The sequence below is a fragment of the Megalobrama amblycephala genome, linkage group LG21 (assembly GCF_018812025.1).
Source record: "Megalobrama amblycephala isolate DHTTF-2021 linkage group LG21, ASM1881202v1, whole genome shotgun sequence".
NCBI classification, from domain to species: Eukaryota; Metazoa; Chordata; class Actinopteri; order Cypriniformes; family Xenocyprididae; genus Megalobrama; species Megalobrama amblycephala.
Genome location: NC_063064.1, coordinates 31,160,358 through 31,179,151, shown reverse-complemented (window position 1 = coordinate 31,179,151; position 18,794 = coordinate 31,160,358). Strand labels below are relative to the sequence as shown.

Sequence of the window (18,794 nt, the reverse complement as noted above, 5' to 3'; positions counted from 1 at the left end):
GGACCGTTGCTTTTTACTCTGTACATGCTACCCTTGGGAGATATCATTAGGAAGCATGGCATTAGTTTTCACTGTTATGCTGATGATACTCAGCTCTATATTTCTTCACGCCCTGACGAAACTCACCAATTCGCTAAATTAACAGAATGTATAGCTGATATAAAAAACTGGATGACCAGTAATTTCCTACTACTAAATTCAGAAAAAACAGAGATTCTAATTTTTGGACCGAAAACTTCTTCACGCAATAATCTAGAATACTGTCTAACACTTGATGGCTGCTCTGTTAAGTCTTCGTCGTCAGCTAGGAACCTGGGTGTGCTCTTTGATACCAATCTTTCATTTGAAGGCCATGTTACTAGCATCTGCAAAACCACATTCTTCCATCTTAAAAATATATCTAAACTACGACATATGCTCTCAATAAAAAATGCAGAACAGTTAGTTCATGCGTTTATGACCTCAAGGCTAGACTACTGTAACGCTCTACTGGGTGGTTGTTCTGCTCGCTTGATAAATAAACTACAGCTCGTACAAAATGCAGCAGCTAGAGTTCTTACTAGAACTAGGAAGTATGACCATATTAGCCCAGTTCTGTCATCACTGCATTGGCTTCCTGTTAAACATCGTATAGATTTTAAAATCTTGCTAATTACTTACAAAGCACTAAATGGTTTAGCTCCCCAGTACCTAAGTGAGCTCTTAATACATTATAGTCCTTCACGTTTATTGCAATCTCAGAATTCAGGCCAACTGATAATACCTAGAATATCAAAATCAACCGCAGGCGGTAGATCCTTCTCCTATTTGGCACCTAAACTCTGGAACAATCTTCCTAGCATTGTTCGGGATGCAGACACACTCTGTCAGTTTAAATCTAGACTAAAAACACATCTCTTTAACCTGGCATACACATAACACATTATCAATTTAGATTTTCAACACTTCCTATAACACCAGATGTACTCGTTACATCAGAAAAAGAATGGCATCTACGCTAATATTAGTCTTTCTGTTTATCCCGAGGTTTACCGTAGTCAACCGGATCTGGGCCGTATCCAGCTGAGACCAAGGACAGGCGCCATGACACGACCACAACGCAGCCCTGAAGTATCAGCAGAGATCAAGTCGACTAGATCATCCATTTGAAGACATCATCAACACGACGGCCAGTGCCACAGTTCCTCAACAGACTGTCCATACCGGCGTTATGAATACGATCCTCAACTGGACACGACCACAACGCAGCCCTGAAGTATCAGCAGAGATCGAGTCAACTAGATCATCCATTGTGAAGGCCTCATCGACACGACAGCCAGTAGCACAGTTCCTCAACAGACCGTCCATACTGGCGTGATGAATACGATCCTCAACTGGATGGAACTGAAATATATACTTTGATTGTTGCGATCCTATCAGACTTATGATAGCAACCTGATTGTAACAAAGCACTGTTCGCCAGAGGAGAACTGGCCCCCCGACTAAGCCTGGTTTCTCCCAAGGTTTTTTTTTTTTCTCCATCTTAACAACTATCTGCCACTTGTTTGCCACCTGATGTCACCTGATGGAGTTTGGGTTCCTTGCCGCTGTCGCCTTTGGCTTGCTTAGTTGGGGACACTTGACATTTGATATTCAATAGTATTCTTGACATTTATTCAACAGTGCTTTGATCTGCCTGCATTGACACTATTATTTAAGAGCTGCTGTACAGCCAAATTATGTACCAGTTATCAATGTAAAGCTGCTTTGACACAATCTGCATTGTAAAAAGCGCTATATAAATAAAGGTGACTTGACTTGACTTGACTGGATAAGCAGTCTGGTTGTCGTAAAGAAACCCACTGGCAAGTTGAGAATTTGCATAGACCCCAGACCACTGAACAAAGCCTTAAAGAGAAGTCACTTCCCTCTGCCCACAATTGAGGACATTTTGCCCGAGTTGTCAAAAGCACGAGTCTTCACGGTCTGTGATGTAAAAAATGGCTTCTGGCATGTACAATTGGATGACCCATCAAGTTATCTCACCACGTTTGCAACACCTTACGGGAGATACAGGTGGTTAAGAATGCCTATGGGAATAAGCCCGGTGCCTGAGGTTTTCCAGAGAATGCTGACCCAGGCATTAGAAGGTCTTCAAGGTGTACACATAATCGCAGACGATGTGCTAATAACAGGGGAAGGTGAAACTTTGGAAATGGCGAGTGAGGACCATGATAGAAAACTGAGATTGTTTCTAGACAGATGCAGAGACAGAAATATCAAGATGAACGCAGACAAATTCAGACTCAGGCAAAGTGAAGTGCCATATATTGGACATCTGCTCACATCTGAAGGCTTAAAAGTAGATCCAGAGAAAGTACGGGCCATAAATGAGATGCCAAGACCGACTGACGTGAAAGGGGTACAGAGAATTCTAGGCATGGTGAATTATCTGTCTAAATTTTGCAGACATCTTTCAGATTACTGTGAAGTGCTCAGACAGCTGACACACAAGGATAGTTTGTGGGACTGGTCTGAGGTGCACGAACAAGCCTTTCAGAGTATAAAAGACCTCATAACCAGGGCACCTGCACTGCGTTACTACAGCCTCAAAGAACAGTTACTTCTACTGTGCAGCATTGTTGCAGAGTGGGGAACCTGTTGCTTTTGGTAGCCATGCGTTATCACTAACTGAGCAGGGTTATGCCCAAATAGAAAAAGAGTGCCTAGCCATAGTGTACAGCATGGAGAAATTCCATCAATACACATATGGAATGGACGGAAAGTGATCGTACAATCAGACCACAAGCCTCTAGAGAGTATTGTTAAAAAGCCATTGCTGCATGCACCCAAGAGACTTCAAAGGATGTTAATGAGACTCAAGAAATATGATTTCATCATTAACTATGTTCCAGGGAAAGATATGCTGTCGGCAGATGCACTGAGTCGGGGATACCTGGAGGACACCGCACAGGAAGGATCTGTGGAGAAAGAGATAGAAAGTGTGAACATGATTCAATATCTCCCAATATCTGAAGAAAGACTCAAAGTAATCAGAGGTGAGACAGCAAAAGATGTCACACTCCAGACACTGATAAAGACGATAAAAGAAGGATGGCCAACAAACAAAAGAAACATACCAAGAAAAATAGCTCACTACTACTCAATCCAGGATGAGCTAATGGTGCAGGATGGTATTGTGTTCAAAGGTGAAAGAGCTATGATACCAGATGTACTCAGAAGCGACATGATACACCGAGTACACTCTGCACACCTTGGTATTGAACGATGCTTGAGGAGAGCAAGGGAATGCCTCTACTGGCCTGGAATGAATGCACAGATAAGGAGATACATTGAGAAGTGTGATATGTGTAGATCACTGGAAACAAAACAACAGAAAGAGTCACTTTGCCCACACGACCTGCCTGAAAGACCGTGGTCCGAGGTGGGCACAGATTTGTTTGTATTCAACAATCGTGACTATCTCATCACTGTGGATTATTTCTCAAATTTCTGGGAGGTGGATTACTTGCCAGACACAAAGTCTTCCACGGTGATTAAGAAGCTGAAAGCCCATTTTGCCAGGCAAGGCATACCTGACGTTGTGTTCTCAGACAATGGGCCACAATACATGTCAGCTGAATTCCAGCAGTTCAGTAGATGCTGGGAGTTTCAGCATAAAACATCATCACCCACTCACGCGCAAAGTAATGGGAAGGCGGAGTCTTCTGTCAAGACAGCAAAATGTCTGATGCAGAGAGCCAAAATGTCAGGACAAGATCCATACTTGGCGATATTAGATCACAGAAACACTTCCTCGCAGGGTCTGAATGCAAGCCCTGCTCAAAGACTGTTAAGCAGGAGGACACGCATACTCCTCCCAACACACAGCAATCTGTTGAAGCCAAAAGTAGTAGACACCATGCATGGACTGAGACTAAATCAAAGACGACAGGAAATGTACTACAACAGACACGCAAAAGACATGAACATCCTGAAACCAGTTGACCAAGTGAGAGTACAACCAACACAGGCACAAAAGGTTTGGCAGAAAGCAACACTTCTGGAACCGGTTAACAAACGATCATACAGGGTTGAAATGGACAGTGGTGGTGTTCTGAGGAGGAACAGAAGGTACCTCAGACACACTGGCCATCAAGATCAGGCCACAAAACTAGAACAGTTTGCAGAGAACAACAGACAAAAGGAGCATTGTGTACTGCCAAAAGATGACACCAAACCTACTGTCAAAACCAGAGCAGGTCGGATTAGTGTCAAACCACAGTATTTGAAGGACTATGTTACTTAGTTAAACATGGACTGATTCTTACAGCCTCTCTTTTTTGATATAAGAACTGATGTGTTTTGCAGGCTGAGAAAAGACCATCTTTAAATCTAAGGGGAAAAAAAAGAGAGGAGAGGGAGAGAAAGGAAATTGTTTTGAAATGTTTAGACAGTCACTGTGTTCAAATATAGAGATAAATATGCATTGTTGCACTTTAAAAAAAAAAAAAAAAGGAAGGATGTAACAATGTGATTGTTATTTGACTCTTGTTGAAGCACGGACCCTTTTGTATGTTGCCTTTTAAGATGTGAATTCAGTTCAGTAAACACAGAGTCACGGACGTATAGCAGTGGTCTGAGTTATTTATTCACTTTAGCGAAAGTATAAAAGTGAAACAAGGACTGTCGTTTTAATTTAATTACTATGACGTGCTTTTAGATGGTAATGTTAGCATCTGCTATTAATTTGAATAACACTTCAATTGCTTGAAGTGACTGGTGTGAATGACTTAGCCCACGTAAACCTGCCTGTTAGCATTCTTGAATTGAATGTGTGCTAATAATTTTAGCCCGTGGTGGAGAAAGTGCTACTTAATATTCTTAACAAGGATTTACTAACGTAATAATAAATGTATCAGATTAAATTCCTACTTAAGTAAACGTATAAAGTATCCGTAGCCGTAAAATGTGCGTTATTAAGTCAAAAGTAAAAGTATGAAGAGTTTAATGTACAGGATTTTTTTAATCCTTTGACTCAAACCAGGTCTAACCACTAACTGAGGTCTAAACCAGGAAAGATAAATTAAAAGATAAATTACTGACATTTACAATGCACATTATCCTTTATTATTAATAGCATGCTGTCAGATTTTCCCCGTTGCGTCTGTCGTTGCTATGCAACCATGCAGCTTTACAGGGGGTATGGTTTATCTAAATGAGATGTAAATGAGCCCTGTTGTCACTCCCAGCAGGTGAGAACAGGTAAGAACTGCACAAGTTTTAGAGGCATTTTCTCTCTTTAGAGCTTTTTTGAGTGCCTACCTTCAAATGGCCACAACTTCTCCAAATATGATCAGATTTCCATGTGTTACACATCATTTGAAAGCTTGGAGACTACACTTTCTGAATCTGTGAATATCTCAAAATGCCCCAGAACCGACTTGTGTCCCTACTTTCTGTGATTGGTCACATATACCTAAAAAGGTACCATGGTATTAATATGGGATGCCATCATGGGCCCTGAAGGGATTTTCAGAGGGTTTTTTTCTGAGTGACACAAAAAAGTAAAGACTCGTAACTCCAAAACTATAGCAATAAGTGTCAAAAGGTTGGTATTTGAAAGGAAACGTTTTAAATTTTTAAATAAAAAATAAATCTGGACATTGTCATGCTGAGAAACTGCAAATAAATGGCAAAAAAAGTGGAAAAAATTTAATATTTCTTTCTAATTTAAAATGGAATATCTCATGAAGGAAATTGTTACGTGTGAGGTTGCTGTAGAGATGAGGCATTCACAGAGTTCAACCAAACAGGGTATTTATTACAACAAAGGAGACAAAAACAACCATACACACATTTAAGCTAACAATAAGAACAGACAAGGGAGTGCAGGGAGTAAGTCCATTATAAAGGGTGTGCAGATGATGATGTCCAGGTGCAGATGATGAGTGATGATGGGGAGATGACGAGGAAGTGAGTGCAGGTGTGGAAACAAGGAGGATGATGGGAAATGGAGTCCGGGAATGAAGGGAACTGTGACAGCACCTCCCCCTCCCGGCAGGCGCAGCCTCGCGCTGTAGATGGAACAACCAGGGAGGGGGGGTGGGTGCCCTGGAGACCTTCACGCAGGTGCAGGGGGAGGTGCACACGGGAACGGAGATCTCCAGGGCGGGTCTATGAGTTTAGGCGGCCATGGTAGATCAGAGGCCGTGGGCGGCCATGGCGGGTCTGGAGCCTCGGAAGGCCATGGCAGGTCTGGAGCCATGGGCGGCCATGGCGGGACTGGAGCCTCGGAAGGCCATGGCAGGTCTGGAGCCTCAGAAGGCCATGGGGGGTCTGGAGCCTCGGAAGGCCATGGCAGGTCTGGAGCCTCAGAAGGCCATGGGGGGTCTGGAGCCTCAGAAGGCCATGGGGGGTCTGGAGCCTCGGAAGGCCATGGCAGGTCTGGAGCCATGGGCGGCCATGGCGGGACTGGAGCCTCGGAAGGCCATGGCAGGTCTGGAGCCTCAGAAGGCCATGGGGGGTCTGGAGCCTCGGAAGGCCGTAGCGGGACTGGAGCCTCGGAAGGATATGGCGGGACTGGAGCCTCGGAAGGCCATGGCAACACCGAAACCCCGCCCATGAGTTCCCCACCCACGAGTACATGGCCCCCCCCCAAAAAAAAATTTCTTGGGGGGTTCAATGGTGGAAGGAAGGGACTTGTGGGCTGGAACTTGTAGGTGGGCTGGAGCGGGCTCGTCGGCTGCTGGAGCGTGCTCGTGGAAAACTGGAGCGGGCTCGTGGAAGGCTGGAGTGGGCATTCCATGAGCCCGCTGGCACTTGCTTGAGGAGATTAGGAGTTGGCACAAGGAGAATTAGAGCGGGCTCGTGGACTGCTGGAGAGGGGTCTGGAGAAGGAGTCCAAGACATCTCCTCATATTCAATTAAAAGCCCCAAGGGTACTGAAATAGGTGCTGATAGGAACGGCGGTTGAGGCTTGGAGGCAGGCTTCTCTGGAAGCTTAGGCTGCTCGGAGGCAGGTTTCACAGGAGGTTTGGGCTGCCTGGCGACAGGCTTTGCTGGAGGCTCTGGTGAGGCAGCGGCCACTCTCTTAGGCCGTCTGGGCCTTGCAGTGGTCTTCTTCTTGGGCGGCTTAGGCGTTGGATCAGGTAGGAGCTCCAGGGAATGCCCACTGGAGTGGTAGGTGGAGGAAATCGGCAGCTGGTGAACTGGCCAGGCCATCCGTATTTCTGAGGGAGCCAGACAAGGAAAACACGATCTCTTTTGAACCTCTTCAATTTCGGACTCAGAACCATTTAAAATCAAATTAATAGACTCGACTAGGGAAAAGAGACATTCAGGTTCAAAATATCGGATCGTATCCTTGTCCAGACCCCTCAGAAAACAGGTGTTCAAAATGGCATCTGGCCAGCTCACCTTACAAGACAGCTCAGCGAATTCCTCCACATACTTCTCCAGCAGGCGGCCATCCTGTCTTAAAGTCCAGAGGCAGTCCTCCGTTGAGGGCTTGCGTCGGCGGCTCTTTGGGGGCACAGGAACTAGGAAGATAGCCATGTTCAGTAGAAGTCCACACGGTACGGTCTGTTCTTCTGTTACGTGTGAGGTTGCTGTAGAGATGAGGCATTCACAGACTTCAACCAAACAGGGTATTTTTTACAACGACGGAGACAAAAACAACCATACACACATTTAAACTAACAATAAGAACAGACAAGGTAGTGAAAAGAGTGAGTCCATTATAAAGGGTGCAGATGATGATGTCCAGGTGCAGATGACGAATGATGATGGGGAGATGACGAGGAAGTGAGTGCAGGTGTGGAAACAAGGAGGATGATGAAAAAAATGGAGTCCGGGAACGAAGGGAACTGTGACAGAAATACGGTAGCAGGTTTTTTTTTTTTTTTTGGTGATGTTCCTCTATATGTGAACTGTATCTGGATTAAGTTTTATGGCGATCGCACAAAGAAATCAAAAGTTACAGCATTTGGAACAAAGGTAGGCATTTTTAATTTGACGTATAAAAAAAGAGTGACATGCACAAAAATGACTCATAATTCCAAATCTCCAGCAAGAGTCAAAAGGCTGGTATCGTTTGAAAGAAAACTTTTTACATTTTTAAATGAAAAATGAATACATTTAATTTGGATATTCTCATGTTGAGAAACTGCTGGTCAGCAACGCAATGCATTCTGTGACTTTAGGTCACCGACAGTACAGTAGAGACTGGGAAATAGTGGAGGTAGATGTTAAAATTTATATTATACAGTTGAATTATACACCAGAATGGTGAGCACTGGCTCACAGATGTAAAATGAAGCGCCATTTTAGGCACATTTTAAAATGCTTAGTGTGACTTAATGTAAGTAAACATCATACTAATAAACCATACTATGTACAGATAAATGTACAGTTGAGCCCAGAATTTGAACGCAACGTGTTTAATTTCACGTTAAACGTTTTCCTCCTGTAGAAACTATGTACAGCAAAGCAGATGAGCCCAGAATATGAACAAAATGCAGCTCCTTACACGTTAAGTTTTCATATAAAACTGTTATAAAGAAAACGCTTAACGTTGTATTAATGTAGCCTACTAAGTGATATTAAAAGATCAAATTCTGCACACACCAATTTTTCTGTATAGCAGTGGTTCCCAAACTGGGGTACGCGAGGTGACAATAGGGGATACGCAAACAAAATGCTGAGTAGTTCATTTAATTCTAAATAATATTAAAATCAAGCATGTATTTCTAATTGCCAAATATCGTAAATCCAGTACATTTAATCAGATTACCTCATCATTTGCAGTCAAAAATTACTGTATCCACAAGCAGCATGCATATGATTGATTGTGCGCAGTCTGCTGCCTTAAATCGCACTAAATTACTGTACTGCCGTACAATGCACCTTTGTAAAAGTGGGGATTTAGCACTTACTCGCATGACGAACAAATATAGACACAGATAATGGATTAATTTCGATTTAAGACTCAAACTTACTCCGATACAAAAACATACCTTGTGTGAGTTCTTGTATTTAATGATAACGAGCAAGAATGCAATTGTTCCCAAATATCCACATGACTGCAAACGTGACATTATTATACAACAGGTCAAAAATAAAACGTAGTCTACATTTTAAACACAGTACTGTCAGTATTTACTCTATTTTGCAGTGAAATAATAGTTCTAACGAAAACCACAGCAGAACTACAACACGTCTGTTTCGCAAACAATTCTGCAGCTTTGAACGAATCGTGAGAGTCAATGATTCAATGATTCATTCACAGCCACTTGCTTCGTTACTGAATGAATGACTCAATGACTCACTCATAAAAACAGTGACTCGCTGCCACCTACTGGCGCTTTTAGTTTAATATTTAAAAGTTTTACTTAGTTTTACCATCATTGCATATTTCTCTATTGAACATTTTTTATTTAAAACATTATTTATTTTATAAAGTTATTCATAACGTAAAAATATGCACTGGAAAATCAATTTAGGGGGCAAATATTGTCCCTTAATGGTAAAGGTGTGACTGCAGTCGAAGTGGAAGAGAGGGGGTACGCAGAAGGATAGTAATCCCTTCAGGGGGTACTTCACGCTAAAAAGTTTGGGAACCACTGCTGTATAGTATGTTTTATTAGTGTTTTCTAAGTTTGGTCTTTAATGTCACTGTCCAAAGAGTTTTCTTATGGGAGGAAAATGCTTAATTAAAATGTGCTGCATTCATATTCTGGGCTCATCTGCTTTTCTGTACATAGTATGCTTTATTGGTGTTTACTAAGTTTGTTAATAACACTGTCTTAGTAAATTAAGCCACGTTAAGTTTTTTCACGTTAAGCATTAAAATGTCCCTAATTTTCTGCCTTCAAGCTTAGAAACAATGGTGAAAGTGAAACTAAAAAATAAAATAAACTTGACTAAAATGTGGCTTTGTCATTTTTTTTATTTATTACAGATTCAGAATTTTAATTCATAACGACTGTATTTGTCCTATTGTTTTTATGTTTGGCGGACATGTTTAGGTACTTGTCTCGTGTCTTTTGCAGCGTCTCTCCCATGAAACAGAATTGTAAAAACACGGCGGTCAAGTTAAACTCGCGTTTAATAACTTTGCCTTTTTTCTCATTCCACTGCCTGCGTCTCATTTCTATAACACAATAACGCATTTCTGAATGAACAGCCGCTTAAGAATACATGTGTTCTACGTTCAGGGCGTCACATGAGAGCGGTTAATCAGGCACGCCAGCGCCATCATGAGGTCGTATCATTTTCTTCTCCTAATACGTTATCATTGCTGTATTGTCCATGTGTAATTGAACCCTTGCTAACATTTTTACTCAAAATTGCGATTTCTCGATTCAAAAAATAATAAAATCGAGGCAAAATATAAATTCAAATTAATCGAAAAAATTGGAAAAATTGCCCAGCCATACTCTAAATTTACAAACAAATTACAAACAATACAACAAATACTATAGAAATACTATATAAAACTTGTTTTTCAGATACAGTATTTACCATGTATACATTTATTTAACATATTTTGTTGTTTTATTAACATTAATGATAACCTGTGCTGTCTGAGAGAACTGGGATTGCGCACAAGAAAGAGAGAGAGCGCTTCTGGTCTATGTCATTCAGCGTGATTCCACCTATTGTCTACGAATTGTGATTGAAAGCATGCAGTTCGCGATGTGTGTGTTGTCATCATTAATTTTGAAGGTGCATTTACACATCTCTAAGGCTGCCGCCGGTGTCTCTGTGCACGGGAAATTGAGTCAGTTACGTCACGTGAGGTATCGGTCTTTGGTATCGGGGGTATTTTTACGAGTACGAGTACAAGTACATGAGCTTGGTATCGGGCCCGATACTAGTATCGTATCAGTGCATCCCTAATTAATGCCTTTGCGTAACATTAGACACAGTTAACCAGTTTACACGCGCCTGCAGAAATTTACATTTTGGAGAACAGACAGAAGAAGATGCGTCAATGTTAATTTGATCACTGTTTGTGTTCAGATGTTCAGCGGTTATGAAATAACTCTCTTTCTTCAAATGTAGTACATTACTATTATACAAAGCAAAGGATGGTTTCATAGACAATATATAGAAAATATAGGTTTCATAGACAATTGGAAAAGCTTTTGGGGCAGACCTGATCTGTTGAAAAGAGATGGTATTCATCCCTCCCGGGATGGTGCTGCTCTTCTATCTAGAAATTTGGCAAATAGTCTTAGAGCTGAAACATGACAAACCAGGGCCCAGATCAGGACGCAGACAAACTGGCTAAACCGACCGTCTGCTAGCCGCCTCACGTCACAGAACTCAGATAATTCACAGCACATAGAAACTCTTTCACCTAGATATTATCACATAGAGACTGTGTCTGTACCTCGAACTAGTAAATACAAAAAACTTCCGAAACCTTTTAAGGGTAAAAATTTAATTGATGTTCAAAAAATGAAAATCACAGATAAATCAGATAAACAAATGATAAAGCTTGGGTTACTGAATATTAGATCTATTTCTTCAAAAGCACTTATTGTAAATGAAATTATCACAGACAATAAACTAGACTTGCTGTGTTTGACAGAAACCTGGCTAAAACCAGACGATTACATTATTTTAAATGAGTCTAGTCCTCAAGGTTATGATTATCGACACAATCCTCGACAGAAAGGCAAAGGGGGAGGTGTTGCTGTAATTTATAGTAATATATTCAGAATCATTCAAAAGAATTTCAAATATAATTCCTTTGAAGTGATGGTGCTTTATGTAACATTATGTAAGTTGACATTTGTGCTGGCTACTGTATACAGGCCACCAGGGCACCATACTGACTTTATCAAAGAATTTGCTGATTTTCTATCAGAGTTAGTACTGGCTGCGGATAAAGTCCTTGTTGTTGGTGATTTTAATATCCATGTAGATAATAATAAAGACGCATTTGGATTGGTATTTGCAGACATTTTAAAATCTATTGGAGTTAGACAACACGTGTCAGGACCCACTCATTGTCGTAATCATACCCACAGAAACTATTGTCTCTCTCTTTTCCAGCACATTAGATGCAGTCGCTCCTTTACGTCTAAAGAAGATTAAGGAAACTAATCCAACGCCGTGGTATGATGAGCACACTCGGGCTCTAAAACGAGCTGTGAGAAAAGCTGAACGTAGTTGGAAGAAAACAAAACTAGAAGTTTTTCGCCTTTCGTGGAAAGAAAAAATTATTGAGTACAGAACGGCTATAAGAAATGCTAGATCTACTTATTTTTCAAATCTCTTAATAGAAAACAAACATAATCCTAGGTATTTATTTGACACAGTGGCTAAATTAACTAGAAACAGAGATTCAACTGCTGACATTTCCAAAGAGCACAGCAGTAATGACTTTATGAACTTCTTTACTTGCAAGATTGACAATATTAGAGAGAAAATTATAAACATGCAACCGTCTACAGTTTCGCTTCAGACAGTGCACTGTAGTGTCCCTGAGGTAAAACTAGAATCATTCGCCGCTATAGGAGAGGAAGAATTATCTAAACTTATCAAATCATCAAAATCAACGACATGTATGTTAGACCCAATGCCGACTAAACTACTGAAGGAAATGCTTCCAGAGGTCGTAGGTCCACTTCTTGATATAATTAATTCATCCTTAACACTAGGATACGTGCCAAAAACCTTTAAGCAGGCTATTATTAAACCTCTTATTAAAAAACCTCAACTAGATCCGAGAGATTTAGTAAATTACAGGCCAATCTCGAATCTACCTTTTCTGTCAAAGATACTAGAAAAGGCAGTTTCAACACAACTGTGCTCCTTTTTAGAAAGAAATGGAATCTGTGAGGATTTCCAGTCAGGATTTAGACCGTACCATAGTACTGAGACTGCTCTCGTTAGAGTTACAAACGATCTACTCCTATCATCCGATCGTGGCTGTATTTCTCTATTAGTGTTATTAGATCTCAGTGCTGCTTTTGACACTATCGATCACAACATTCTTTTAAAAAGACTTGAAAACTATATTGGCATTAGTGGAATTGCTTTGGCATGGTTCAAATCGTACTTATCTGACCGTTATCAGTCTGTAGTAGTTAATGAAGAGATGTCGTATCGATCACAAGTTCAATATGGAGTACCACAAGGCTCAGTACTAGGACCGTTGCTTTTCACTCTGTACATGCTGCCCTTAGGAGAGATAATTAGGAAGCATGGTGTTAGTTTTCACTGCTACGCTGACGATACTCAGCTCTATATTTCCTCGCGCCCTGACGAAACCTACAAATTCACAAAACTAACAGAATGCATAGCTGACATTAAAAACTGGATGACAAGAAATTTCTTATTATTAAATTCAGAAAAAACTGATATCCTAATCTTTGGACCAAAAACTTCCTCACGAAAAAACCTTGAATACTCTCTAACACTTGACGGGTGCTCCATTAAACCTTCGTCCTCAGTTAGGAACCTGGGTGTGCTCTTCGATACCAATCTTTCATTTGAAAGTCATGTTTCTAGTATCTGTAAAACCGCCTTCTTCCATCTAAAAAATATATCTAAACTACGACATATGCTCTCAATGACAAATGCGGAACAGTTGGTTCATGCATTCATGACCTCAAGGCTAGATTACTGTAACGCTCTACTGGGTGGTTGTTCTGCTCGGCTTTTAAACAGACTACAGCTGGTCCAAAATGCGGCAGCTAGAGTTCTTACTAGAACCAGAAAGTATGACCATATTAGCCCAGTTCTGTCAACATTACATTGGCTCCCTATTAAACATCGTATAGATTTTAAAATCTTGCTACTTACTTATAAAGCTCTAAATGGTTTAGCTCCCCAATATCTAAGCGAGCTCTTAATGCATTATAGTCCTTCACGTTTATTGCGATCTCAGAATTCAGGCCAGTTGATAATACCCAGAATATCAAAATCAACTGAAGGCGGCAGATCCTTTTCCTATTTAGCACCTAAACTCTGGAACAATCTTCCTAGCATTGTTCGGGAAGCAGACACACTCTGTCAGTTTAAATCTAGACTAAAAACACATCTCTTTGCTCTTGCATACACATAACACATTATCAATACATTAACATTTTTCAAATCTGTTAAAGGATTGTTACGCTGCAATAATTAGGTCGGCCGGAACCGAGAACATTTCCTATAACACTAGATATACCTGTACATCAGAATAAGAATGGCATCTACGCTAATATCAGTCTCTCTGCTTATCCTGAGGTTTTCCGGGTGCTGGATCCAGGCCGTATCCAGATCAGATGGAGAACCTGTGTCTGGACCTGACTACAACGCAGCCCAGGAGAAAATGGGCCTACAGATCCAGTTCTGGCTGCATCTATAATTCAGATTTTTAAATCTCCGTATCCGCTTACATATATTTATATATAATCTATTTTTAATCTCTATAATAAAAATGTATAATTCAGATTTTGATCTCCATATCCATTTACATATATTATATATATCTTCCAAGGGGTTTTTTCCCTCCTAGGACTTTTTTCCCAGTGTTAGCACGCTGGGTTTTTCTCCTAGGGGGTTTTTTCCACCCCTGGGGGTCAGCCGACATTGGCTTAATGTAGCACCATCTTGTATATGTTACATATTACCACGCTTGTTTGTACAGCTTATTTTTAACCACTTCCCTTTTTTCTGTGCTTCTAATATGTAAAGCTGCTTTGAAACAATTACCAATTGTAAAAGCGCTATATAAATAAATTTGACTTGACTTGACATGCAATCATATTCTGGTTACAGATGCCATAAATAACCCAGGTGAAAAAGACATTCCATTAAATGTTTTAAAAATGCAGTATAGTATATTTGTATTGTATTAGATACTCAAGTACATTTTGAGTGCGGGGCACAAACTAATGCTGGGTTAGTTGTAACATACGTTGTTTAAATACTTCCACACACGTTAATCTGGAACAAAAGAAATTCCCTGAACCCCAAGTAGATTTACACAAACTGAGAAAGTCAAAAAGCATTGGGTTGTGGCCTGCTCTCCCCTATGTCTTTTTCATCTGGGAATGCTTGTCTCTTCTGTGTTTGTTGCGAAGAAACCTAATGTACTTTTACTTGAGTACAGTTTTTGGATACTCTACCCACCTCTGTTTGTAGGGCAACCTTATGATTTGAAATGATTCTTTTCACTCTTTTTGAATGGAAGTTCCCCAAACCGAAAATGCAACCCATAAATTCAAAACATAGTAGGTTCATCAGGAATAAAGTGGATAGACCCTTTTCACAGACTGTAATGACAGGTTTTAACGGTAATCAGCAATGTAAATCTGTATAATATATATATATATATATATATGTATGCAATGTTCTCTCTAATTTTTTTTCTCGCTGAGCAAAACTTTTCTCTGTTGAGTGCACATTTTGGCCACCTGAGCAAAAACACTCTTTATATCAGACCTGTACAGTGTACTTAAACATGCAAAAAAAAAAAAAAAAGGTTTTATCATGCAACTGTAACTTTTAACTTTAATGTGCCATTTCTATTTTATTTGACCCTTGATGTAACTTAGCGATATATTAAATCATATTTTTGAAAACAAGCAGTTCAGTCACTAAATTAAGCACATTGCTTGAGATTTTTCACATTGCTGTGTTAACTGTACCAGTCTTTACCAAGAAATTCTATTAAAAATAATTTATTTTATCAGTTTAAATGCTTCAATTTGTTTTAATACATTCTAATATGAAAACAAACTGAAGCATTTAAACAGATCTGACAGCTAAATATTAATAGAAAAGTGAACATGTTAACTCTTTTATAGTTATCTAAACATTCCACACCACCACCACACACAATAATCTATTTAGACTGAGGTATATAGGCTAACTGATGTATTTTGAGTTTGCAAGCCACACCTGTGGTGTGGTGGGAGTGTAGTTGTAAATGTCTCAGAGTTTTTATTAGCATTCTGTGCCCATCATCAGTTATTTCCACCACTTTTCATTAAGATATGAAATAAAGTGTTTTATTTCACACTTATTTTCGTTTCGCGTTGCCTCTCGTATTGATGTATTTATTCCGCAAACATTACAGTATTCTTACCGTGACTGATTTGGCTCAGGGCCAGCCAGCTCACACGCTAAATCGTTCTCTTTCTATGAAACCTGTAAACCGCATTAACCGGTTCTAGCTTAGAGGGAAACTTGTATGTATGTATGTATGTATGTATGTAAATCTATATATATGTAAATCTCTCTAACCCTAACCCTAAATATATGTATATTTATAAGACTATACTTACTATTATATTACCTTTACATAAAATTACAAAAAAACTAGTTAATGCTGCATTGAGGGTAAAGTTTGACATCTTTCTCTCTTCTGACTGCTGATATCAGTCGCTCTCTTTTTCCCCCCTCTTTTGAAAGTTGTGAAAACACTATTGTGGAGTTTTTCATTGCTATTTGAGCAAATGGGAGCACAGAAAATATATTTAATTTATTCTTCACTGCTATGGAACTTTACCCAACTACGATGACTTCCGCTTCAGAGAAACTCGCAGATGTGTAAAGGGTCTATCATCGTATCATAATAGCTTGATATCTACCTGCTCAATTGCTTGAGTTTCTTCCGTAATAAACAGAGAGTCTTCTGATTCATATCTTTGCGAGATCTTCTCAAGAATCGTCTTATATTAATCGCCTTCACGCGCTCCATCGCTGCAAAGCCACTAGATGACAAGCCTGCAGCGTTTAGCCAAAAAAGTTTTACGGCTAATGCTAACGCTGCAGCTGCGGTAAAGACTACTAGTACACAGTGAAGGAGACCAGGTGCCATTACACGATATTCTGAGACATAAAGTTAGCCGTTACGCTTTCTACAATGGTAAGAGATAGTGATGTTACTTCGGAGTACCCATACGATGTCCGGTTCGCGAACGAATCGTTCTTTTTAACCGATTCTTTTCAGTGAACCGGTTCACCAAATCGTACTGAAACAGTTGGCATCTCCAGTAAGCAAACACTAATCCACAAATTACTAAAGTTACTCACGTTTTGACGTGCCTGACACTATCTCTCAAAATAAACCAACATCCCGGAGTTATTCAATCATGACTTTACCTGGAAAGTGTGATAATATAAAACATACTGGAAATATGTTTATGACTTAATTCAAAATACAAAAAGTTTATTAGGCTTTTCCAAAAACACCATAACAGATTATTAGCATACAAAATACATAATACTGTACATAATAAACTACATGCCAACATGAACATATTTTGTACACAGATCAAACTAATGATCAGAAATAGTTCTACAAATTTCTTTTTCTATATTAATGTTATTTAAAAAGCAACATAGTAAAAGTTGTGCAGTTGTGCTTTCAAGTAAAAAAAATTTTAAAGATTGGAAACAATCAATTGTTTGAAAAACTATCAAACTAAACATTTATTTGTTTCATAAATAATCAATGGACAGCTTATTTAATTTCTAAACAAGGTGATAAAAATATACAAAAATGTATATTATACACACACTCTCTCTATATATATAGTATTATCATAAATTATATATACAAATTATATATAATTATATAAGTGTCATAAATAAAAAAATTATATATATATATATATATATATATGACTAGGATTATTTTTTGAGTGTGTGTGTGTGTGTGTGTGTGTGTGAATATATAGCCTATATATATATAGCCTATATATATATATATATATATATATATATATATATATATATATATACCACAGTCTATGATATATACACACATACACACACACACACTCACACACACATATGATCTGTCCTATATTGTCTACATTTCTCTTCATGCATACTGCTGTGTCTGTGTGTTCAGTGCAGGCTTGAGCGCAGACGAATAGAGATTACCAGCAGGGTGTGGACAACCAATGGCAGAGTTTAATTGCAAAAAAATCGCTAATTTTATTTAAAAATAGCTAAAATTGCAAAACATTAATAAAAGTCGCAGCAACAATGAGAAAGTAGCTAAATATGGTGACAAAATCGCCAAATTGGCAACACTTTTATAAGGTGTTTGAACACAGATGTGTATATCTTATAATCAATCTATAATGGTAAAATCCACCCACCCCTTTTTTATAATCCCCATAAATCTTGAACAATGTAAGGCTGAACACCGTTACTGACAATCCTCATTTTGGCTGCGTGAGATTCTCCAGCTTTGTTGTTGTTGAGCTGTTAAAGCTCCGCCCTCTTCTGGAAAGGGGGCGGAAGCAGCAGCTCATTTGCATTTAAAGGGACAGTCAAACTGGACAGTGAGTCTGTGGGGACTCGTCCACTGCGGAGTAAAGACGGGGAAATACAAGAGCTAATTTTACTTGGATGTTTTCGTCCCCTCAAGTGCAGCGAGCTGCTGAATTAGAAGAGAGACGCAAATAGAAAAGAGCCGACTAGAAATGAGACACGAGAGGTGGAAACTTGGACACGACTGGACTCGCATCTGCTGCGTTTCTGAGGAAAAACCCTGGACGCTGGGATGTGAGTATCAGACCTGTCCACAGCGAGTGTGTGATCTGCGGTCAGTGATGTTATCTTTAGCACACTTCATCAGTCCATTACACACGACACACCTGAAGCTCCTCTGAGATACTGAGATGATATTTCACTAAATTAACAACACATTAATAATAATTGATATTATTTGCACAATTAATCAAAATAAAACTGATTTTTTGAGTAATTTTATTTACTGTCATTTTTAGTCTCGACTGAAAGTTTTTTATCATTCCTCTTGACTCGTGTGCTGCACACGCCCATTGGCTGTT

The 18,794-nt window shown here is 39.5% G+C and overlaps 1 protein-coding gene across 1 annotated transcript in view; it reads right to left on the bottom strand.

Annotated features, from left to right (window-relative positions):
* The window catches only part of LOC125256696 (NACHT, LRR and PYD domains-containing protein 3-like), a 42,669-nt gene extending 25,760 nt beyond the window's left edge, over positions 1-16,909 (bottom strand). The window contains exon 1 of the mRNA XM_048172891.1: positions 16,578-16,909. Within this exon, the coding sequence (XP_048028848.1) occupies positions 16,578-16,807 (230 nt within the window). The 5' untranslated portion in view covers positions 16,808-16,909. The remainder of the gene's footprint in view (positions 1-16,577) is intronic.
* Between the last annotated feature and the right edge of the window lie 1,885 nt (positions 16,910-18,794).